This window comes from Alosa sapidissima, chromosome 21, assembly GCF_018492685.1.
Source record: "Alosa sapidissima isolate fAloSap1 chromosome 21, fAloSap1.pri, whole genome shotgun sequence".
Taxonomy (NCBI): domain Eukaryota; kingdom Metazoa; phylum Chordata; class Actinopteri; order Clupeiformes; family Clupeidae; genus Alosa; species Alosa sapidissima.
In genome coordinates, this window is record NC_055977.1 from 9,059,293 (window position 1) to 9,083,936 (window position 24,644).

Sequence of the window (24,644 nt, forward strand, 5' to 3'; positions counted from 1 at the left end):
GAAATCAGTGATTCTGAGAAAAAACAGTTGGTGATGTCTGAGCTCAACAACAACAGAAACATGTATAGTCCTTCCTATGTAAGTGTTACTTGATTTCATGAGTGGTGCAGGCACTCCATTTACAAAGCTAATAGGACACACATAACACCACCTAGAAATTAGCTTTTTATTTTTGTATTTTTATCGCCTTAGAATCAAGGACCACACACACAAACAAAAGAGGAAATGCAGCATTTGTAGAAAAGATACACAATGACTGACAAATCAGTTTTCAAGGTTCCTTCTTTCTTGCACAAACCTTTCTGTCGTAGTGCTTTTCCCGCTTGTCTGTGAGAACGGATCGGATGACATTCCCGGCATACTCGATCACCATCTCACCCGCCTCAATGTTCCTTTTGCAGAACAGACCACGCCCATGGATGGGAGACCTAACAAAATAATAGAGAACCAGAGAGATCAGTTACGAACTGTCACGACCAGTTAGAAACAGTTATGAACAGTGCATTTTCATCTGAATTTGAAAATAATAGCCTACACAGTCAAGGTAGGCTATTACAGTGTTCTTCAGATGAATAATAATAAACAATAATGAAAATAAAAACACTTTTCTTTGCTGAAAAGGACTCAGACCCTTAGTTGATAACTTACCTGTAGACCCCCACAGCTTCCTTGGAGGTTCTCTTCAAGTGCCTGAACCTCATGGCCACAGGAAGCTCGCTGTTGGTGGCGCGCCTGCGGGACGACAAAGTGCGAAACCAGCACTACATTCAGAACTTTCAAATCATTCAGAACTTTCAAATCATTTAGAACTTTCAAATAATTCAGAACTTCATTACAACCTGGGTAATGGGTGACAATGTTTTCCTACAGCCAGCTCATAAAAATCTCTTTTCATATATATATAAAAAAAATAAAATAAAAAAAAAAAGGAGTGGAACTACAAAACCTACTACACAATGCCTGTTTCCCTTGCAATCTTAGATTTAGAAGGGCCATAGACCTTCATCAGGGTACCTTCATATAAGAAGAGCATCAATATCAACATCAATAGCTCAAAAGGCAAAATATTTGATTTAGTTGTGACTAAGTGACTGTCACTAAAAAGTAACATAATTTGGGAACAGACCAAGAGGAGACATGGAATGTGTGAAGCTGGAGGGCAGCGACAGGCCACAAGATCAGCTTGTTTGTTTGTTTAATTTAAGCCCATTTCCGCAACTCAGGCTATTTAATGGCCAGAGCATTGTGTGTTATAGAAACTTAAATATGTTTCTTAAAATCTATGCTAATAAGATATTCTACAACCTTCAAAGGTGGGACCTTACTAAAAACATCAGCTATAGAATTTTGATGATAAAATTGTTGTCTTTTGGTTTTCAAGGCAGGGCAACAGATCAAAATATGTCTCACTGACAGGGGCGTTTTGCAAAAATTGGCATAATGGAGGATCTTCACCACTCAATAGAAAGCTATGAGTGAATCTTGAATGTCCACAAGATCAGTACTGATGCACAGTACAAAACTATGTGGAAAGCGTGTGGACAAAGGAGAGATTCTCTCACAAGGAGTCTGATGGAAAGGTTAAACTCCAACCTGGTGGATTTGAGTGGGAGGTCGTCCTCCTCTTCATCTAGAGCCGTGTACTCTGGGAGCTTTCGGTGCTGAGACGCCAGGAAGTCAAACATGTCGAAGGTGGACTTCCTGCAGAAGACACAGCCATGCATATGATAGACAGATGTGAGTGTTTAGAGCCTAGGAATTAAACATTCAAATGCCCCTTACCCTGTGTACACTTTTGTCTTATATTTCTTTTCATCAAACTAAACTGTTCCTTTATATAACAGATAGTCATAAACGACAAGCTTTAGATGGCAGACAGAAGGAATGAAACATTCAATCTTAGATTGAGACTAGTAGTCAATTTCTTTTCCGCCAAAACACAGATTGCTTTCACCGCTCAAAGGCAACTGTCCTCAGGCGTCTGCCGCAGCCTTTTCTGCTGCGTCTTAACTCCCATTTGATTGGGAGCTGAACAGAGAGGTTGTCAGCAGAATACAAAACATCACTGCACTGCTGATGATGGTTCTTGGTGATCATGTAGAATGCACAGTGTTCATAAAACAAGTTCAGTTTTAAATCACTAAACTTGAAAATATTTTGAGACACATTTTCCCCCCCTAGCTCTGAAGCATTGAAGTTCTCAATGGGAGTTTGTTGCATATAGCTGTACTGTACTCTGTCTGCAGCCTGAAGACTATGTGGAATCTGTTTGTAGACAGTCAGACTAGACTAGTTGTTCATTTCCCAATCATCCGGTTGAGTTAAGCAGCAGGTCAGTTTCTTAAATTTCCCCTTGGGGATCGATCATATGTATGTTATGTATTGTCTGTCTTTATCTATCTATCTATCTATCTATCTATCTATCTATCCATCCATCTAGTCGCTTTGCTAGCCCTCACCGCTGGTAGATCTCGGCCCGAGCGCAGCCGCTGGGGTTGATGGGTAGTTCCTCCTCGGGCTTCTCCTGTGGGTGGAAACGGAAACGGTACCCGCCGCACTTGGAAGCGCCCTGCAGCTGCTCCAGCAGGTAGAGCACGGCGTTGTGCACCACGCCGAGCAGCTGGGCGCCGCTGAGCACGCTCACGGGCAGCTGCCGCATCCCGCAGCCGATCCGCGCCTCCTGGACGCCCTCCAACACCGCACGCCACGCCACTGCGCAAGGGTAATTATGGGGGGAGAGAAAGGAGGAGGAGGAGGAGGAGGAGACAACAGGAGCAGAGGCAGACAGAATGGGGGGCCAGAGAGAGAGAGAGAGAAGGAAAAAAAATGGAAAGAGATAGAAGGGGAGGGAAAGAAAGCAGGGGGAGAGGCATGGAGACGAGGAGGGAGAGAAAGAGGGAGCATGAGAGAGAAAGAGAAATGGACACAGAGGGAGAAAAAAAAAAAGAGAGAATTGTTATAACCCAAAATGGTTGGGTTTTCTGAAGACTTTTGTAAATTGATGTTTGGTGTCTCTCAATGGGGTAGCTCTCGATAAGCTCTCGATAGGGTAGAATACTTTCCATTTTTGTGACTTTGCCATTCATTATGTCATTGTCTGCAAGCTTGATGTCGACTTTATATGTATATATTTCTTCTTCTGTATGGGACTCATGTGTTTTAGCGCCTCCCTCTGGCGAAGCATAAACACTCAGCCACTGGATTCTACACAGCTGCTATTTATTCCAGACTGATGATTGTGTATCTGTAAAACATTGTAAACACCTAGAGGTCGAAACACGTTGTCTGTGCTTGTTTGCCCACAATATAAACTTGCATTTATTTGAAGACTGAGTGCTTTGTTTTTTTTGTTTGTTTTTTTTTTAATCCTGGGTGTGACCTGTACCTGCACCACACTAAAGAGCACCTGCTGTTGGACAAGCTAGTGGAGCCTAGTAGCACTTATTTCCCTTTCTACAGACTATGGTTATAAAACAGTTTGTGTTTGAGCTTGAAAATAGTTTGAGAGCTTTGGTTTGCAGACCCACCTTCTATACTGTCAGCCTCCACCTTGAAGCCGTCGTCGCTGGTGATGACGAAGCTCAAACGAGGCTGGTCCTTCATCGGTGACTCGGTGGGTGACCGCTTAGGGGGCGAAGACTCCTCATCGGAACTCAACCCTGTCAAGACCATGAGAAGGAAGAAGATGCTACATTTCTTCTACTGCTTAGATAATTGAAGAAAGTTCTAGAAGGTTATGGACCCGTAACACACCTGAGTAGGGACCCCAGTCAGATAGGTCACCGTCTCGAGCACTAACCCAAACGTGGGTTTTTGCCGGGACTCCACCGTTAGCTTCTTTGGGGACAGTTGGTCGGTCATCTTTAGCCGTCTCCCTGGGAAGTATTGGGACAGATTTTAGGGAATTGAAAAACACCAAAGCAGTGATGGTATAACACTAGGTATGTTTAGATGGACATTTTTATTCCGATTAAAATATTCGGAATCACAGCTCAATCGGAAGAGAATACACATATAAAACACCTTGATCGGAATAAAACCGCCGATCCGATCAGAATTTTAATCGGAATGAAAAAGGTGGTGTATTCTGTTCCTATTCCGATTGACCAGTCATGTATATGGTCAATCTTCTCAAGGTAAAATGAGCAACAACGGCTATTCCGATCAAAGATTCTAAAGCGCTTGAGAGCACCTGATTGAAATAGAATGTACGCCATGTAAACAGACGGCACAATTTTTTCAATTGGAATATATTTTCTCTGTGTGCAATAATGTTATGTAATATTATGATTCACTGGAAGTGGGTTAGACCAGTTAGCCTATAGATAGCCTATAGCTCCCTTTTCGCTATAGGCTAACTGGTCTAACCCACTTCCAGTGAATCATAAGCTAGGCTCACAGTGTCAAAAAGTTGGCATGTTCCTTATTTATAGATAGAATACAGTACCAAAGGACGTCACGTTGTCCGGGCAACCAAATTTTCGGTTCTAAACAACCAAACCTAGATGACGTTTTTCTATTGCTTCGCTGTGTTGTTTCTTTGAAAATGAGAATAAATCAAATTCAAGAGAATCACTACAGATCAAAACATGATTGCATTCAGGAGCTAAGCACGGCACCATGTTGACAGTGGTTTACACAATGTTAGTTGTTAAAGACGATCTATTCTCAATAACTGCTTCAATTATCGGAAAAGCAAACTGCTTATCAATACGCAAAAAAAGATAGATAACTTTGGTCTAGCCTAGTATTTCACGTTTTTAATTTGGTTTGTGTAGAACAGAAATTTGGTTTCTACGGACGTCACACTTTGATTCTCTATTTAGATATTTTACCTTTTGGAAACAACTGGTTTGGGGACGTCAGGTTTTGGCTGTTCAGGACAGTCAGGTTTTAGCTGATCAAGGGCCAAGATATCCTTTGATGATGGAGTTTTCATACGAACGCCACTAGCTCTGTGTGATGAATATGTGTGATGAAAATATAATTATACTGTCAGAATGAGAGAAAAGTTTACGTAGTACACTGCACATAAAAAATATAATGATTAGGGGTGTAATGGTTTGTGTCTGGCACATGGCATGCTAAGGTTAGCTCAAGTTGCTGTATGAGTCAGTCACACTATAGCACAGGCACAGATGACACAAGTGAAGATCTTTGCTTTACACAGGGCAAAGGTAGAACATAATAATAATGACCAGAGAGGTTTCTGACCTGGAGGCTGCTGTGCTGCCATTAGGATCCTCCTTGTCCGTAGGGGGCGCCGGTGGCAAGAAGTCTGCCCGACATTTCTTTACTCCGACGCGTTCAGACACAGAGGATACCCTCTTAACCCGCACCTGGGGCGCCGATCGGGCCAGAATAGCTGGCCTGGTTCTCTTCAGTTCCGACGGGAGAGTTGCTATCGGCTGAGGAGACTCCAGTTTGTTCAGGAAAGGGTGTACCGTGAACTGGGACGGGCTCAGGTTGGGAGATCGTAGTACGTCGCGGTGGCTGGCCATTGCTTTGTCGATAATAGCCTGAGCCATTTCTCCCTGGCTCTGACCTCTGGGGGGAATGGTGACATTCTTAATTCGGACGTTGGAGGGTTTGCCGCTCTGGCTTTGAGTGACCTGCTGGGCTAGCACCGCTCCTTCGGGCATGTTCAACTTCCGCACCCAGACATTAGTGGGGGTTGCTGAGCCAGAACTGCTGGTGTAAGAGATGATGTGTGTTGTGACTCCCACACTTTGAGGCACCACAGTGCACTGCGAAGAAACGGGGGCCACCAGAATCTTTGGAACTGGACGTGGCAGGACGTTCCGACTGTGGATGATCTTGGCGATCTGGCTGATGTTGCTAAGGGAAGGCGATGATGCTGCATTGGGGCTCTGGAAGGTGTTGCTCTGAGGGTCTTTCACCAGGATCTGACCGAAGCGATTGACCAGAAGAATCTGAGGGGGCTTGGATGTGCCCGTCGCTACACCTCCCTGTGGTTGTATCGGCTTTGGGGTAGTCAGGCGAATGGCAATCGGTTTTCCTTTAGGGGTTTCGTTCAGTTGTGATGGTGACCCAAAACCATTGATTACAATAGGAGCCGCAGTTACGGGATCTTTTAGGGGTACAGCACGGAACGCTGGCGAGGAGGTAGATGGGATGATTTTACGAGGCCTACCCACAGGTGCGGGGATCTTACCTACTTTCTTCCGAGGTTGTCGAGAGGAAGCAACTGGTGGGTTCACAGTTATGTGGGTTGGTGCAGATGACGTTTCAATGAGCCGCACCCTTGGGTTGCTAAAAGGTCGGGTTTTAACGGACAGCTGTCGTACATCTGGCTGTGGCATCACTTCGTCCATACTTACAGAGTCTGTTGAAGAGTCGCCATCTTGGGAATCTTTTGTCAAATCTATTGTCGAGCCAACATCTGCAGATACAAACTTGCCAGTCTTGTGGTCCAGCAAGACACTGTTTTGAGTACCTACAAGGATTACAGGTTTTGACGATGCAACTGATGCTGCTGCAGCAGAAGTTTTAGAACAAATTTTTAATGTTGTTACAGTACTAGCATGTCCTTCACTGGAACTTGTTCCTGATGATGGCTCTGATTCCTGAGACGATGGCATTCCCATTTCCTGAGAATCGTCTTCTCCCGTCACTTCCCCTGCGTCGCTCTCCGATTCGTTGTCAGCTCCATCCAGCTGCGAGATGGTCCCTGAAGTAGGAAGGCAGGACAGGCCTGCTTGTGCCGCGTCCTTGGACGCATCGTACAAAACCACGGTCCTCGAGAAATTCAAATAGTGGTCCACATTGTTGTCGCCACCATCGTCATCCGAGGAGTCGTTCCCCAGCACTTCCACTGCAGAGTTGGGAGGAGAGGGTTCTTTGGAGCCGGTTGACGTACATGCATCTACAGAGTACTCTTCAGTCTGGGCAACCTCCATCTCATCTCTTCCTCCTCCTTCTTCTTCTTCCTCCCCTTCTCTCATCTCGTCTTCCTCATACTCACCTGTGTGAGCTCTGTACTGAAGCACCATGTCCTCGTGCAGCAGGGCCTCGTTGAACTCCAGCTTGGCGTTCAACACCGAGGCTACCGCCTCGTCTGCATCCACATCGAAGTGTCCATAGGGTACCCCCTGGTCCGTGACTAAAATCACCGTATCCTCGTCGCCGTTGTTTGGGTCGGCAGACAGCTCGTCTGCGACTAAGAGGATGGCCTGCTCACCAGTATGCTGCTCAGTGTCCAGGCCGTAGATGGGCATCTCGGCGGCATCCTCGGGCTCGGATGAAGCCAGGAAGTCTTGCGGAACCTCCGCTGACTCGGGCTGGCTGACGCGGAACGGCTGCGGAACTCTTGGCGAGTGGCGGAGTGTTGCGGGGAGGTTGCCGACAGCAGCGTGAAGAGGCAAATGTCCGGAGGTGGCGAGTGGAGATGTCGGGGAGGAGGGGGAGGATCGGTTTGGGGAGCTGAAGGGAAGCGACCTGGGGAGAAGTGGGCTGCTTTCGGCTCGAGGGGGGGAGGCGTTGCGTCCCCGCACGGTCGTGCTGAGGCGACGAGGTCGGCGGGTTTCGTCAAGATCGCTGATGGTCAGGATGTGATGGGACTTGGAGCTGGCGTTACCTGGAGCACAGCACGCAGCAACAGGTGAGCACTTCTGGCACAGAACGATCATAACAATTTTAGACCACAGAATTACAAAGGTAAAGGTGCAAGCGCCTGATACTTCGCATACACTTTCTTATCAAAAGGGACACAGTGGTGAGTAGCGAGGGGGCTGCACTACCTCTGCTCTAGCACGGCCACGACAGCAATCACCACAAGCAGAACTGGGGGGGATGACTGGAGCACACAGATGTTTGAATTGCTTAGTTTGGAAAATGTGAACAGAAACCTTGTTAATGTAATACAATGTGCACCTTGTTCACATTGCACTAAGCAGTCCAAAAATCTGTGTGCTTAGGTGATCCCTTTTATTCTACTGCATGACTGGTCATTTCCTGTGAAGCACCGGATTGTTGTCAGGAACAAAGTGGAGGTACAGTTAATTACTAGCAAACACCACATCCTGCATCATCGCCCATTTCACATCATACCGCATCGCTCATGGATGTTACCATCAACAGGGGAGCTCACCTGGGGAAGGTAGCGGTCTACATAGTCCTCCTACTGGCCTTCTAAGGTGTGAGTAACCTGATTTGGATCCAGCATCCAGTTTGGCTTTCGGTGACTGGGTACCAATGGGAATCTCCACAGGCTGTGATGTAGCCGCAGCTTTGGTCTCCATGGCTACAGAGACAAACACCACATAGGCAAAAACGCTTGACACAAGCAGTACTAGATTTTTCCAACACTGGTATTCCTAACTTTACAGGCCATTTTCTCATATATGGGTTAAGCTCCTCACACACACACGGTTCCCACTCAAAGTCAAATGTAAAATTCCATGACTTTTCCCTTACAAAAACCTGAATTTCCATGACCTATAATGAGATGAGATTTCAGAGCAGAAGATGAATAAGTGGACATTGAATAAACAAAGTTGGGCTAACCATCACTACTCAAACAAGCAGAGGAAGCTAATAACCAGATACACACCAATTCTACGTGGAAATATATTTGGATTAAGAATATTTGAAACTGCTACAACAAAATTCCCTGATATTACATGACATATGATAAAATTCCATGACACGTGGAAACCCTGAAGGCTGCATGCTTAACCAGGCTTACCCTGGACTGGTGTTGGACTGTGGGCAATGGTCTGGTTGCTGCCCTGGCAGTGGCCATCTCGGAACACTTGCTTTGGCGGGCTGGGCTGAGCCTCCCTCACCTGACAGGTGTACTTGCAGCGGACATAAGGGTTCACTGTGCTCCAGTACCAGCGGGAGCACCTGTACACACGTATAGAGCAACGTTATGGTTATGGCCATGGATATGGTTATAGCTATGGTTATAGTTCTTGGCAGACACATTCGTCCAAAGTGACATACAACAATTAGTCATTTAGCCTAAATTCAAAAACAAACAAAAAAACCCATCAAAGTGTAAGTGTCCATTACAACTCTTCTTGAAGGCCATCTCTAACCATTTCAAAATGTGATTATATTATATTATATTATATTATATTATTATACAATTATACTGTATGCTACTCCAATTTCATCATATTAAACTATAATTCTTTCAACCGCTACTAGAGTTATCATTTATCCAACCACTATTGCTGTTATCCTTCATCCGATGACTCAGCATGGCAACAGACGGTCAGCAGCAGGGTAAAGACATCTCATCTACTCACTGGTAACGCATGTGTGTAGTGTGTGTGTGTGTGTCTAGGCATTTCAAAGAAACTAGCAGGAGTGCTACTCACTGGTAACCCACGGGGAACAGCTTTCCTGAGTTTGCAGACAGCTCTGACAACACCCCCAAATGATGGATCTGGAGAGAGCCTGAAACAAGAGTAAAAAAGAATGAAAACTTGAACTCCACACATAAAGTCTGATGGCAAGAAAGGACAGATGATAACTCACTGCAATACCCCTCTTTTGAGTTTGTGATTTTCTACAGAGTTTAATTACTTTACACTGCCTTTGATATCCCCAGTGAAATGTCCACAAAGGTTGCCGTTAGTGATTTTGTTTTTGACTGTAAATAGGCTTGGTTGTTGATTGGGCGCTGTGGAAAACCCCTACACATAGCCCTAGAAATGTAACATCTCTCCTGTATATATCTGAAATAATCATAAAGGTAGATGTATGTATATTTGAAAAGAAATTACTTCAGCTCCTGACTTACCAATCATCATGTTAATGATGTCTGGCTCCAGGCCTGTGAGGAACTTCCGGCGGAGACTGAATCCTTCAAAATCCACATATATGCGCCGCAAAACTTCAAAACCACTACCAGTCACCTCCTACCAGGAACAAAAAATAGACATGTCTAAGTAGAAAACAAGTCAATTCTTATGTTGTATTTCTACATTTTGAAGCGTTTGTAAAAAAAAAAACCCAACAATGGTAAAAGGTATGTATGTATATAGTTCTTTTCCACTCCTCTGAGCACTCAAACCGTTTTAGAAGTTCATGTCTCACAATCACTCATGCGCGCGCGCACACGCACACGCACACGCACACAGAGAGAGATGGTGGTGGCTACTATGCAAGGCACCAAACTGGCCATCTAGAGTCCACACACACACACCTTGCCATTGATGAGGTCACAGTGCTTGTGGCAATACACATTTTGGTCCTCCTGAAAGACGCAGTTGCGGATCCGGGCGCACATAAAGTGGAAGTTACTCTGGCAGGAGCTGAGGCAGCAGCCCACAGTCGCCCCCGACAGGCCACACCGGTCACAGCGCTAGGGACAGAGGGGGTTGGAGAGATGAGCAGTAGTAGCATTCGCCTTGTCGGGGCCATTGTGTAAACCAAAACTAGGATACAGGCTACACTGACTATATCATTAATGCATTTTCGCCACCTACTGGCGAAAGCAGAGAACACAACAATCCTGTAGTTTGTGTACCCTGCAGCCTCGTTTTGGTTTATACAATGGCCGCTGAGCGAATAAGGTGAATAGTAACAGATCAATGAGGAACACACAGAAAAGGAGAAATTGGGGTTAGGGAGAGAAGAGGTGGAAAACCTGGCTTCAGACTGTTCTGTAGACGCCTGTAGCTTGCTAGTTTTAAACAAATCCTTACTGTAGGTTAAAAAAGAGGCAAGGTGGTTAACACACTCCCTTTTGGCTATAGGCTGACTGGTGTAACCCTCTTCTAGTGAATCACGCTAAGCTAGCCTGACTGTGTCAGAATGAGTCATTGACACACAGAAAGAAGAGAAGGGTATGGATCCTCTAATTTAAGAGTAGATGGCAAATTACTTAATAAACTAATTTCCCCAAAATGTTGGTGTGTTTAAGCACAACTGCGGCACTTCTGCAGGCTGTTCTCACCATTAAGCGCCCCCTGGCCACAGCGCTGTGGACATGCAGCAGGGCCCCCTTGTCCTCCTGCACCTCAGCAGACCAGATGCAGCAGTTAACGTGAGCCCAGTCATTCTGACCCAGATACAACAACCTGCCCGCCTCCTGGAGGGGAGAAAGAGAAAAAGGAGAGAGAGAGAGAGAGAGAGAGAGAGAGAGAGAGAGAGAGAGAGAGAGAGAGAGAGAGAGAGAGAGAGAAAGACAGAGACAGAGAGAGAGACAGAGACAGAGAGAGACAGAGAGACAGACAGACAGACAGAAAGAGAGAGGGAGGGAGAGAGAGGGAGAAAGGATGAGAAAAGCACATATAGGATGGGTATGCCCAAACTTTCAAAGACTAAAAGGACTGTGAACTTCATGAAATCTACGATTGCAGTGAAAAAGTACGTATGTATACATGAAGTCAACCTTCACAAATGTGCAAAAATCATTGCTGTTGTTTTTATTGTCAATCCCTGGTAATTTCTATCAAACTGCAGTTGGGTTGTTTACATTAAAAAAATTATAATAATAAAAACCCAACAACAGAGTGACAGAGGGACTTCAAAGTCTGTAAAAGTAACTGCCTTAGCACTCACATTGGGCATGGCATCTCCATGCTGCTGGCAAAGGGAGCACTGTCGGCTATCTTGAAACAGCCTCTTAATTTGGCCAGGACTCAGGAGCCCTTTAGTTCCTGAGAGGAAACAGTGATTGTTTAGTATTAGGAGTTAGGAGTGAGACAGACTGTGAGTTCGATCATTTGAACTCACTGATAAAGGCATTCCATGACTGAGATTTTACAATCAATTAATAATTCGCCCTACCTTGTGCAGGAAAGTTGTCTCTCTCAAGCCACTGGGCATAGCTATGCTCATCAGAGGGCGGAAGCACCGCATCTGGGAGCATACCACTATAGAAGAAAAGAAAACCAATGAGGATCAGAAAGGAACAAAAAAAAAAAAGGAGATAGTGTACAGTGCAAAATTATTTAGCTCAAAATGACCAGATTTTTATCAGTGTTTCCCATACATTGACTTATTTGTGGCGGCCCACCACAATAAATTAAATTCTGTGGGAAACACTGTTTATGTTTTAAATGATCATATTTATGTTTTAATGTTTAATTTAATAGTGATTAGATTCATAATCATGATGGGTACAAAACTCTTGAACTGCTTAATTCTAATCAAACTGACTGGTTTGGGAGAAAAGTTATGACTGTAGTGTTATGTGAACTGTTGGGTACCTGGGGAATTCCTGAGAAAGTGGCTCCCATGTCTTCATATGTCCTCCATTAAGCCAACTGAAGGCCTCCTTCATCAACTACAAAACAAACACAATGTCACACAAATCTAATGTTTAATGTTGAATTGTTATAACACCTCCACTTTTTGTAATATTACACATGTGTATTTGGGCTTTGACCTTTGATCAGGGACGCAACACATGTGTGGTGAAAAAAGAGAGTAACACGACCGACGTACATCACTCAGTTGTGGTGCAGGCCTATGTCTTGAGTGATCTCTGTCCCTTTAAATGTCTGGGACTTTAAATTACGTTTCAACTTCATGCTGTTTTTGTTGATGGACAGTGCAGTCTTTGCTTCAGAGTTTTCCTAAGGGATTGTTGCAAACTCGTTTTCTTGCAATCCCCGCATAACATTAGATACTAGGCCTAGGTCACATTAAAACAAATGTTGTCGGTTACTATGTCTATGACAAGATCGAACTTCGTTACTGATAGGCTCATAGGTGGAATCAGTCAGATGGCAGCGTCAGCTGAACAAAATTAAATCAACAAATCAAGTCCACAGAACGCGTGTTAAAACTTACAGTTGAAGTAGATCTACTGCGGAGGTAAGATAAGTAACCTAGTGCAAACAGAGTGTTGCCTCCCAGTGGAGTGAGTGAAACTTGCAAAGAAAATGACTGAGAAAATATATATCTCTCTCCAGGTCAAAAAAAGTCTAATTCCAAATCCACACTTTTCCAGACCTGTGCAAGCACTTTGTTTAACTACATCAACATAATTTAGTGAAGCTAAATACAAGGAGGACGATTTGTTGCACATTAGTAACCTGAGTCCTGAACTGTGTTCAGAAAATTCACTTGTGTCTACATGGCTCACTACATAGTGAACAATAACAATTGCTGCAAGCCGTGGTTGCATTACCACATCGAATGTGCATTATTTTTCTGATAAGCGAACGCTGTGTCGTCCATTATCCCTTACTTATTAAACGGCTCTTCAGATTGCTGCAGAAAGTTCTATTAACATAAATGGGCCTTCCCAACATTCGGAGGCACAACAGGTTTTGTGCTTCTGATTTATGTCTTTCTTATCATTCTGCTAGTAGTCTGTTCAATTATCGAAATGGAATTTCATTGTCAGTGAAAGTGAGCAATATGTTGCTATGCAACATCTAAAACTTTCACGTTCTATTTGCGTGGCAAACCTTTTGTTTCTTGGCCAAAGCCACAAAACAGTAACATTTTTTTTTTTTTTTTTTTAAAGACACATTGTATGAAGTTGCTTTACTTGTTTTGGCAAGTAGCTGTATAATAAGCAGGATAATGTATTGTCAACCGGTCATCATCGTAAAAGAAGTCCCTAGGACGTATTACAGTAATTTCCTGTGTATTAGCCACATTGTGTATAAACTCCAGGACAGTGCTTTTGCAAGTAAAAAAACAAACAAAAACATATTAATACCATATTGACTGCCCCTGTGTATTAACCTCATAGCTCATTAACCTCATTAATCCTCAGGTCTTACCTGCATGTACAGGGACTTGAGCTCATTGGGAAGATGCTCATCCTCGCCCTTCAGCTTCCTCCTCATCACCGTGGCAACATCCTCACTGAAAGCTCTCTGGGACACGAGACAACAACAGACAGGTGAGAGGAGGTAAAATATGTCAGAGAGAGAGAGAGAGAGAGAGAGATAGAAAGAAAGAAAAAGAGAAAGAGTGTGTATATAAAATAGAGTGAGAAAGAGAGAGAGCACGAGAGTGAGATGGAATCGTCTGCATGTGACGATCTGAAAGTGTGTAAAGGGCCTGGTGGCCTCACCACGGTACTGTAGCCGCCCTGTTCCAGCTTCCTGCTGACGGCACGCAGATCACACACAGCTGCGGGACTCTTCACACACGCATCCTCTGGGGAGGCTTTGCACTGCAGACGAAACACACACACACACAGAGTTAACCAGAGTTTATATTCTGCAGTGATGAGACACTGAATGGGAGCTGTGTGTGTGTGTGTGTGTGTGTGTGTGTGTGTGTGTGTGTGTGTGTGTGTGTGAGAGGGAGAGTAAGTGTAAATGACATTATTTACTCTATTGAGCCCAGCTTTGTCAACAGAGTTCCTTTTTAACACAACAGTGTCTCTTTTCAACGTGGGTCTCCTACACATCAGATTAACTGGGGCTCCTGTGTGTGTGGATACCAAAATAATAAATAATAAATAAAATACCAAAATAATAATAACCAAAATAATAAATAAAATATAAATAATAAAGATAAATAAATAAATAATAATAAATAATAAAAACCATGATCCTCTGGCTCTGGCGTTGGTGTGTGTGTGTGTGTGTGTCTGTGTCTGTACCTGTTCACAGGTGAGGACGTCCTCTGTGTGCGGGGAGTCGAGCAGAGTGGAAAGAACTGTCTGCAGGCCGGACCGTAGTTCCTCCTGAAGCTCCTCCCTCCAGCTGCCCAGACCACACGGCGTGCAGATGAACCCGCCCACAGGACGCCTCTTCATCCGCTCACACTCCTCATCTGAGGGAAATCAATCAAGAAAGAAAGAAAGAAAGAAAGAAAGAAAGAAAGAAAGAAAGAAAGAAACAAACAGAAACAAAAATAAGGAAACAAAGAAAGAAGAGAGAGACAAACAGACAGACAGAAAGAAAGAGAGATAATCGACATACAGATTGTATGTGGGTAAGTGGGTAATTATTAAAGCTTTGCTTCATGGCATACACGCTGTGGTATATCCTAGCATGCAAAAAAAACCGAGGCAGAGAGGTTGTGCCAGGGCCACTCACCCGAGATCTTCTCACACTTGCTGTGCACCCAGCGGGTGCAGCGGGCACATTTCATCATGCGCTTCCTGCAGCCGGCCTCTTCGTAGCAGCACTGGCACACTGGGCAGACGTTACCTGGAGGAGACACGGGACAGGGGGCCAAGGATGACCACATCAGGACCAGCATTAAGGGCCGTTCACACCAGGAAAGACAACTATGAAGATAACTGCATTAGCACTTTAAGGCCATTGAGTTGATGTAAAGTGTGTTATAAATAAAAATTATTATTATTATTCTTATAATTATTACTATTATTATAGCATTAAGGGCCGTTCACACCCGGAAAGATAACTATGAAGATTGCTGTAACTATAACGATATTAGCATTATAGTTTTTGTGTGGACGTAATCATAAGTAGACATTAGCCAGAGAGATGCTTTTTGCCACTATTGTTAGAATTATAGTTCTTGGTGTGAATGACCGTTACATAACCTACAAAAGCTATCCTTCTCAGGAATACATCCAGGATTCACTTGTTTCACGTCACTTGTTTAATTCTAATGTTTGCAATACTCATCTATTTTCCATCTGGTCTACTGTGCCTTAAAAGCTGACTGAAAGAGCACTTTGATGTGGTGTCGTGGTTTTGAAGAGTAAAAATGTAACATTCTCTATGGGTTTATTTTCGACAGTGGGCTTTCTGTAAAGGTCTGTGTCCGTGTGTGTGTGTGTTTAGGTGTGTGTGTGTGTGTGTGTGTACGTGTAAAGTTTTTTTACCCAGCTTATGAAGGACACTGCAGTCAGGGCACAGGTCCTGCTCGTGGTTCCAGGCCATGTCCCACGTCTTCCCCGGGGTCATGCCACAACTCCTGCAGCGAATGCATTTCATGCAAACCTGCAACAAAAGACCAGCCGCCGCGTTGGAGACAGGGACCTCACCCCCGCCCTCCAAAAAATGCTGTAAGCTGCGTAACTAAATACGTGTTCTGCTTGAGCTCATTGTGGCTGTGAATTTCTATTGTGTCACACAGACTGACTGCACTGCATGTTTTGCTGAATAAAAAAAAAAAAGAAAGAAAGCGTGTGAAGCTTTTACGAGCCATAATCCCAGAGGGGAAAGACCACACTCACCCAGGGTAGGTTGCACTTGAGGGGTTTAGGGTAGGTGGGTCCAAGACAGGTGGGGTGGTAGCAGTAGAGACATCTCCGACACTGCAACACTGGCTGCTCGCACACACACACACACACACACACACACACACAGAGACACAGAGAAAGACAGAGAGACACACACAGACAGACACACACACAGAGAGATAGACAGTCTTCAGTAATATACCACAGTTGGATAGACAGGGGCACATTCTGGCCCCAAATCCTGTCATTAACATTCTGAACTCTCTCTCTGCATTTCCAGCAGCAGTTACAACTGCCTAAAAACACCTAACCATACGTGTACAGATATGTGCTTGTGCGTGTTTAGCGTAGCATGTTTGTGTCTACTGCCACCATGGCACCACATACACACAAAAACACACACGCACAAACAGCTTGGCCATCCATGTGCGATCCAAAACAATTGCATCAATTATAGACAAACATGTCTAAAAAAAAAAACCAAACAAACATGTTTTTCCCCCTTCACTGAAGTGTATCTTTAAAATCGCCTGCTCCATTCACCCACGTCCCCAATCATCGGTAAACATCTATTTCACGTCAGCAGTAGCTTCTCTCACCTTTGAGTGTTTGCTCTTGCGGCCACAGACGTGGCAGTACTTGCAGCGCCTGCAGCACCAGTTCTCCTTGTTGCCCTCCTGGGGGCGCTCTTCCTCCTTCAGGCAGAAGCTGTGGAAAGGCTCGCAGCACACCTGGCAATATACCATCTGGAGAGGAGCGCAGAGGGGACGAGAGGGGAGGAATAAAATGAAATAATGACAAAGGGTGAGAAGATGACAAGCAGAAGGGTTAGGGAGACAGAGAGAGGAGGATTAATGGAGAGAATATAGCGGAAGAGAGGACAATGGGAAGAGTATAGAACTCTAATAAAGTTTTTAGTAAGCCAAAACTTCTATAAAGACAATGTGAGTGTGTGCGCGTGCATGTGTGTATGTGTGAGTGTGTGTTCAGACCTCGTGCTTTCCTTTGCTGGCACAGAGCAGGCAGACGCTGTCTGGGGAGATGGGGATAGAGGTGAGGACGCTGAGACCACCCATGAGCCACACGTTCTGGACACTGCAGTCCTCCTATTACATACACACACACACACACACACACACAGACATTAACCCTTCAGCAGGGGAGTTTAACATTCTAACAAAAGATTCCGTTACACAACATTATAAGATTCTAAAATTCCATTTTGAATTTGAACGTTCATTTTCCAACATTCTCGTCACACCGGTGACACATACAGGGGAAAACAATTAAAAAGCATTTATGAGCTCATGCAGAAGAAACCTGAATCAAATGGGCAGGTCAGCAAACAGCTTCAGGGAAACTTGCTACTGACCCAAAGTCTGTAATAGCACTTTTAATCATTTCAATGCTCTATTCGACACAAGTACTGCCAAGCGTGTTTTCTCTTTCAGCTAAGATGTGCTCTAGATGGGCTCCTGTTAACGGAGATAGACAGTTTTCTAAATCCACTCAAACTGTATGGAATATATTATAAAATACTATAAATAAAATACTCAAATCACTCTACGACAAAAATAAATAAATACATCAATTGTACTCTAACACTAATTAAATGTTGCCCTTTATCTCTCCCTCACACACTAAAAGTGCAGTCACACTTAATAGTCACACAAATAATTTCACGTGCTTGTCTGTATGTGGATTTACATTTGGCTTGAGAAGCTTCAGCAGGCAACCCGATTGGCTGTTCAATCAGAGTAAGAACGGAATACACCACCCATTTCATTCCGACTGAAATTCTTATTTTTTATTTTTTTATTCCACTTGAGCCTTTATTTTGATTCTAATCGGATTAAAAGTGCCCATGTAAACCCACCTAGTGCTTGTGCACTGCAAAAAATGAAATCTAACCAAGTGTTATTAATCTTATAATAACATCAAATCTAATTGGTATCGTTTAATATGAAAAGACTTACCTAGTGCACTCTCGAACAATCATTTTGACTTAATTTAAGACTGTGACTTATTTTAAGGAGTCTTATCAAGACAAATTTACTTAACGCACTGGCAGACAAATTTGCTTGGTTTTAGGACAAACTTGCTTAACGCACTGGCAGAAAAATGTGCTTGTTTTCAGAATGGGATGTCTTAAAATAAGTTAAACTTTTCTTAAATTAGGTCAAATGATTTCACGAGAAAGAGCTAGGCAAGTGTCTTTATACTGAAAACGCTACAAACAAGTTTTTTTTCCCATCTTGATAAGATTAATAATCTTGGTTAGATTTAATTAGATAAGCAGTTTTTGCAGTGTACCCTTCTGTTTCGTATGAGCCAATCAAGTTTAGTTAGTTAGTTCGTTAGTTAGTGAGCCAGTTAATTGTCCACTTGTCTGTGCAGAGATTCATACTCAAATCCCGCTTCACATCAAACAGTTTGTTAATGTTTAGGTGACTGCATGTGTCCATGTGTGGGGGCCGTACCTTGAAGTCGATGCGGACCCTGTGCGCGGTGTTGGCCTGGCGGGACGCCATCTCTCGTTGGCCGAAGCGGTTGGCGAGCGCTGCCAGCGAGTTGGGGGGTGTGTTGGTGTTGGTGTGCTGCGCCGTGCTCTGGGAAGGAGGAGGAACACAGGGGGCGTGAGCTTGGTGGGGCGCCGCGTTATCTGCCGCGCTACCCGCTCCAGTCCGGAACGTTCCGTCCTGCTCTTGCTGCTGGTGGGAGGAGGAGGAGGAGTGAGGCGGCAGCGGTCCCCCGGCCGCGGCCGCCCGCACTACGCTGGGGGGCAGACGCTCCAGCCGCAGCTGAAGGCACAGCCGGAGCTTCAGAGAGGGACTTCTGCTGCTGCCGCCACAACCACCACCACCGGACGCTGATGAGTGGGAGGGAGGGAGGTCCTGGGCCTGTGAGGGGGGTAACTGCTGAAGCAAGGAAAAAGAGGAGAGGAGAGGAGAGGAGGGGAGGGAGAGATGGAGGAGAGGAGGGGAGGGGTGGGGTGAGGAGGGTGAATGAAGGAATGAACAGGGAAAAGTAAAGGAGAGGGGAAAGGGAGGGTAGGGTTACAGCACAAACCAAGCAGAAAAAGCCAAGCAAAGCAACCTCACTTCTTCTAGCTTACGGGGTGGGTATCAAGAACAGAAAAACAGTAACCGTTTTCTGTCGCACAAGGCAGTTTCGGTTTGAGTATGCGCCTTATGTTGAGGTCTGTGTAAGTAAATGTGTTTCTGAACACACTGAAAACGGGCTGAGCCTAAACAATTGTATCCGGTCTACCTTTCTACGGCCTTGTACATAGTTTTGGCTTATTTTTAATACAGCACAAGGCAGTTTGACATCAAGTCAGGACAAGTAGGTCTATAAATCTTCAAGGAGCTTTTTTCACTTCTCAGATTCACTTATTTACAGTGATAGTGGTTAGTTTCAGGCTAATTTACATTTGCTACTTAGCAATAAAAAAAAAATACACAATAATTTGATTTGCTACTTAGTTTGTTTTGATATTTCTGATGCCTTTTTTATAGTAGTGACCTCTTGTAAGCCCAACATGGTAGACCTGAAGGTAATAACACTTATTCAAATGCGGAGCAGGCGTTAATGTCACTGCCTGCCAATCAGTCGGCTTGGGTTTGATACCCGCGTTTGCGAGTCTGCTAAATACCAGTCCATTTTAACTTTAACTGCTAATGCTGATATCAAACCCCTTTCAACAGCAACGCTAGAAGAGAGTGAGGAAACACAACATGGCTTTGGCGTTCAAGATGATGTGGTGTGGGGGCTTCTCTACGAGCTGGGATGAGGTTCATAGGAGGGCAATGGCAGGAAGAGAGGTTGGAGATGCAGGTAGAGATTTGCATGTAGGGCTGCACAATTTGAGGAAAAAACATTGCAATTTTTCTGACAGAGTGTGATTTGATTTGCGATATACTTTTTGAGAGTCAAAGCCTAGTTAACTCTTGCAGGACCAGTCTCACAGCTCAAAAGCCCATGGAATAATGTTATTGTGTGGGAAAAAAGCCAAAAATGAAGCTTCAGTTCAAAACTACAAATTTAGCTTCAAGTTGGGCTACTTTTGATTGGTGAGCATGCCTAGTGCATGAGAGGCACCACTTTCCTGTTAGGTGAGCTTCACTGACATAAAAAATTACATCAATATAATAATCAGATGTTATAAGTTTAGCCCATTGAGACAGAATTGTTCGCTACATGATTAACTGCAGCCTTTGTGAATAGCTTATTCCATCAGTCCAAATTGCGATTTCAACCAAAATGATTCAAATTAAAACCAAAATGATTAATTGCACAGCCCTATTTGTGGCAGATGTCATGCATCAAGAGTGTAGAAGAGAGGGGAAGAGGAAGAAAGATCCACCGACAGGAAACTAACACAAATGAGCACATCTGAATAAACTCCTGACGCCAAACAGCTACAGTAAGACCTGAAGAGATAAATGTGCAGGAAACTGTGGAGTTAAACTTTCCTGAAAGAAAAAATGTGAAGGAAAACCAAAGAGAGAGAGGGAGGGAGGGAGAGAGAGCAGGAAAGTGTGCACGAGTAAGACCACATGCAAAGAACATGAGGAAAGCCAGCCAACTAAACATGTGCGTCATGCTCTGGAGGAGAAAGCCAAATTAGCTCCACTCTGGACTGAAAGAAAGTTAATTAAACGCAGAAGAAATCATGAACAGAATCATGCAAAAAGACATCTACTACACACTAAAGCAATGAACTCTTTAGTATGATCTAAAAAAAAGCAAGAGGTTATGAAGCTAAAAGACAACAGAGGTTGCAAACTAATAACTGGCCACAGTAGTACGAGGCTTAACTTTCAGTGAAACAGGTCAACTACACACAATATCTTGTTGTAAGGTCTAACACAAAGTAAAGTTTCACATCTACATACACTACCGTTCAAAAGTTTGAGGTCACTTAGAAATGTCCATTCCACTCCATTATAGACAAAATACCAGCCGAGATCAGTTGCATTGTTTTTTTAATCAGGGCTGCAGTTTTCAGAATACATTATGTGCTTATATAATTGCAAAAGGGTTCATCAATGTTTTCAGTTAGTCTTTTAAAATGATATCCGATATCACAACAGAATGTGCCTTTGGAACATTGGATGAAAGGTGGCTGAATATAGTCATCTGTATACTTATGTAGATATTGCATTAAAGATCAGCCATTTCTTTCTACAAGTCATTTTACAACATTAATAAAGAAAACAAGGACATTTCTAAGTGACCCCAAACTTTTGAACGGTAGTGTATAGGAAAACATTAACAGGAGGAACATTAAAACAAAAAAGTACTAAGGGGGAAAACAATTATTTTGAATCTGAAATCTGCAGTACAGCTAAAGTTACTTTTACAATAAGTTACGTTCATCTTAAAAATAGCTGTTACAACATTCCTCAATGTGAATCTAAACTCTTGCAGGACCAGTCCTACAGGTTAAAAGCTCATGGAATAATGTTTGGAATTGTTGTTTTAAAAAAAAAAAAAAGCCCAAATTTGCATATTCAAATATGAAATTTCAGATGTGAGAGCGTTAGGCAGGAATGACACGAAGAGGACGGACGGGCGCATTACCTTGTCAAATCTCCGACGGCCAGCTCTGACAAACGGCAGACGCCTGGGCTTGGGGAAGTTACCGCCATCCTCGTCCGCAAGACTGGCCATGGCCCCTGCAAGAAAACAATCACATCAGGACCACGACCACGCGCTTTCCTCAGACAACCTCAACAACGGAGATGGGTAGCCACTGGTGTGCATGGTTTGCTTTGCATTATACGTTCATCTAGCATTCAATCTGACCAGGTGTTGTGGATATGTGAAATGGACGAGAGGTAGTCACTGTCAAACTGTTAAACAAGAATTCCGGCAATATTTCACATACATCTACGTTTATCAAGGTCACCGAGTACTGTCGGTACGAGAGCTTGCCAGGCAGCTACAGTTCTAGACTCTGGGGGTATGTTCATGAGCCCCCATGTTCATGCCTCCAGAGTGTAGCAGACACAGAGATCTATGTGGAAAAAAAAAAAACTCTTTCTTAGAGTTTTTTCTTAGAGAAAAAAACTCTCTTTTAACTCTCAACCCAACACTTTCCAATACACTTACTATACACTTATACAATTACATTACACTTAAACCATTACATTACACTTACTTTATATTTAATACCTGCTACACTAGGTCAGTAGAAGCACAAGATGGAGCTCACGTCTATTGTTATAATAGGGGCTTCTCTTTTCCCATTTGCACACTTAATATCTTTAAATGTGACAGAATGGGTTAATCAAATGATTGATTAGTTGCCTAGATACAGCAGTGCAGGTGAGATGGTACTCAATACTGCTTGATATTAAAATATTCAATATTCGAATCAGTCTTTCATTTCTGGTCATAGTCGAACATTCTTTACATTTCAAAAAGGTAAAACATTACCCCACTTAGGCTTTAACAATATTATCGTAAATTGGTGGAGTGCCTCTGAGTAGGACAGTGAAGGCTATTTAGCTGGCAATTATCAGCCTAGGTGTTCAGTCTAGTTTAACTGTGAGCCTGTTCTGCATGAGGTGGGGTGTGTGATGATCTGTAGACATGGCCAGCTGGGTGGTCTAAGCAGAGGGTAGTAAAGAATTAAAGTAAAATAACTTTAGGCTACAAATGCCTTGTATAGCATGGCTATGTAGCAAACATGTGAGTAGCAGGCAACACATTAGCTTGAAGTCTTACAGGGAGGCTACACCTGGAACGTAACTGAAACGCTCCATTTGTGCAGCATCTGCTGCAACAATTAGCTTCCACTACAGTCAATGGAACTGGCTACATCAGGGGGGAATTCCAAGTATATGGTTTAGTGACAAACCTGGGTAAGCTAACTCAGAGTAGGTGGTAAACCTCCTAATAGAAGAGCTGTATGGCTTCATTCTCCTCACAAAACAATGCCATAAGGCTCTTGTTGTAGAAAGTTTACCACTTACTGAGTTAACTTACCAAGGTTTGTCACTAAACCACATACTTGGAATACCCCGCCGGATGTGATAGCAACTGTGAAACAGACAGGTCTTTAAAAACTATTTCTACGCTCCGTGTATGGAGGACTTAATCTGCGGACCCGGTTTAGCCCAGGTATCAAACCGGTCAGGCCTTCAGAATTGTTGCACAGAAGCAAGCAAAGTCAAGGTTGTCCTTAAGCAAGTGACCATAGCATTTCAGAAATTATTAATGGAAATGACTTAGAAATTCAACCCTACACCAATTTTAAACTAAACAGGCTTGTGGTCTATTTATTGCAGAAAAAAACCCACCACATCTGTGATTTGGATCATGGTCGGCAGTGAGTGCCAATGCGAATAACCAACTAGAATAACAAACTGCCTTTGCATAACATTTTGCAAAAACGAAGAAAAAGCAATGCAAAGCAAAGAAACATTCTTTTATTCAAATATGTGTTTTAATATTTATATTACTTATAAGCATTTTTTGTCTGAAAGAAAAGGTATCCCCAAAGGAGACATACTGCTACACAAGAAAGCCAACAAAATGGCTTGTGTGTGTACAGACAACACTAGGAGAGAGGGAGACACATCCGAGGCAGTTGCATAAGTAGACAGCATTTGAACTATTGACAATATTCAACTGTTTTATTTATGTGAAATTGTTTTTGTATGATAATAGTTACAATTCATGTGAAGCCAATAAAGTTTGGCAAAATAATGACTCATACAAATTGTATGCACAGGTGATGCTTTATTAAGGGCAGACTTTACAGAGACTTTTGATTCGCCTTTTTCACCGAGCCCTTTTAACGGCCATCAACATGACTGAGGCCCAAGTGAGTATTGTTAAGGGTTTGGTTTATGTGCCAAATATTAGCTATTTAGTAGTCTATGCTGTCTGCCAGTCAGCAGACCAATCCAGTGTCAGTTAGTGAAGTTACATCAGCCAAGTAGTTACAGACCTTTGATAAAAATGAGTCAGATAACATAATGCTGTAGTTATTATTTTAAAGAACGTTCCCAATAGTTTTTAAGGCAACAAACTCTATAGACCACTTTCTTCTAGACCGCTACAAAATAAAAAATAAAAAAAAATAAAAAAAATAATCAACTCATGACACTAGACAGTAGATGCATCATATAGTTCAAGTGATGCAATGACCAGTCCAAGGCATGGAAAAGGGAGAGCCTCAACAGCAACAGGAGTGAGACAATGAGAGAGGCAACAACTTTGGGAAGGCCACAATTTTTGCCGTTGTGACAAATCTTTTATTGTAGAAAAATAAAGGACCCCCCCCCCCCCCCTCCCTGTTTCTACAGCAGAATTATGTCTTTACCCAGCCATCCAACTCCCTTCAAGTCAAATCACGATTGCATTTCGATTACACAGTTTCAACGTAGAAAAAATATAGGGATGTATTTTCCATTTTTTCTACAGAAAAAAATCACACCTTTACCCAGAGATCCATCCACCTCAAGTCAAGTCATGATTTCATTTCATGCATCCTCAGTTCAGACTTAAGGCAGATCACTCA

The 24,644-nt window shown here is 43.4% G+C and overlaps 1 protein-coding gene across 6 annotated transcripts in view; it reads right to left on the minus strand.

Moving 5' to 3' along the window:
* The window catches only part of kmt2ba (lysine (K)-specific methyltransferase 2Ba), a 45,419-nt gene that overhangs the window by 2,612 nt on the left and 18,163 nt on the right, over positions 1–24,644 (minus strand). For 2 of the 6 annotated variants that reach the window (XM_042077718.1, XM_042077716.1), the window contains exons 10-36: positions 21,695–21,789; positions 18,589–19,026; positions 17,101–17,214; positions 16,708–16,854; positions 16,103–16,195; positions 15,749–15,866; positions 14,991–15,104; positions 14,552–14,724; positions 14,015–14,116; positions 13,719–13,814; positions 12,189–12,265; positions 11,767–11,852; positions 11,539–11,636; positions 10,931–11,065; positions 10,178–10,336; positions 9,773–9,890; positions 9,348–9,426; positions 8,708–8,868; positions 8,111–8,263; positions 5,215–7,597; positions 4,836–4,955; positions 3,754–3,875; positions 3,528–3,659; positions 2,460–2,712; positions 1,594–1,701; positions 649–732; positions 299–428 (exon numbers count right to left, since the gene is read on the minus strand). In XM_042077718.1, coding sequence (XP_041933652.1) covers positions 299–428; positions 649–732; positions 1,594–1,701; positions 2,460–2,712; positions 3,528–3,659; positions 3,754–3,875; positions 4,836–4,955; positions 5,215–7,597; positions 8,111–8,263; positions 8,708–8,868; positions 9,348–9,426; positions 9,773–9,890; positions 10,178–10,336; positions 10,931–11,065; positions 11,539–11,636; positions 11,767–11,852; positions 12,189–12,265; positions 13,719–13,814; positions 14,015–14,116; positions 14,552–14,724; positions 14,991–15,104; positions 15,749–15,866; positions 16,103–16,195; positions 16,708–16,854; positions 17,101–17,214; positions 18,589–19,026; positions 21,695–21,789 — 5,888 coding nt within the window. Of the gene's footprint in view, positions 1–298; positions 429–648; positions 733–968; positions 1,015–1,593; positions 1,702–2,459; positions 2,713–2,924; positions 3,245–3,527; positions 3,660–3,753; positions 3,876–4,835; positions 4,956–5,214; positions 7,598–8,110; positions 8,264–8,707; positions 8,869–9,347; positions 9,427–9,772; positions 9,891–10,177; positions 10,337–10,930; positions 11,066–11,538; positions 11,637–11,766; positions 11,853–12,188; positions 12,266–13,718; positions 13,815–14,014; positions 14,117–14,551; positions 14,725–14,990; positions 15,105–15,748; positions 15,867–16,102; positions 16,196–16,707; positions 16,855–17,100; positions 17,215–18,588; positions 19,027–21,694; positions 21,790–24,644 lie in introns of those variants that run through there. The other 4 variants (XM_042077720.1, XM_042077717.1, XM_042077721.1 and 1 more) reach the window with 4 other exon arrangements.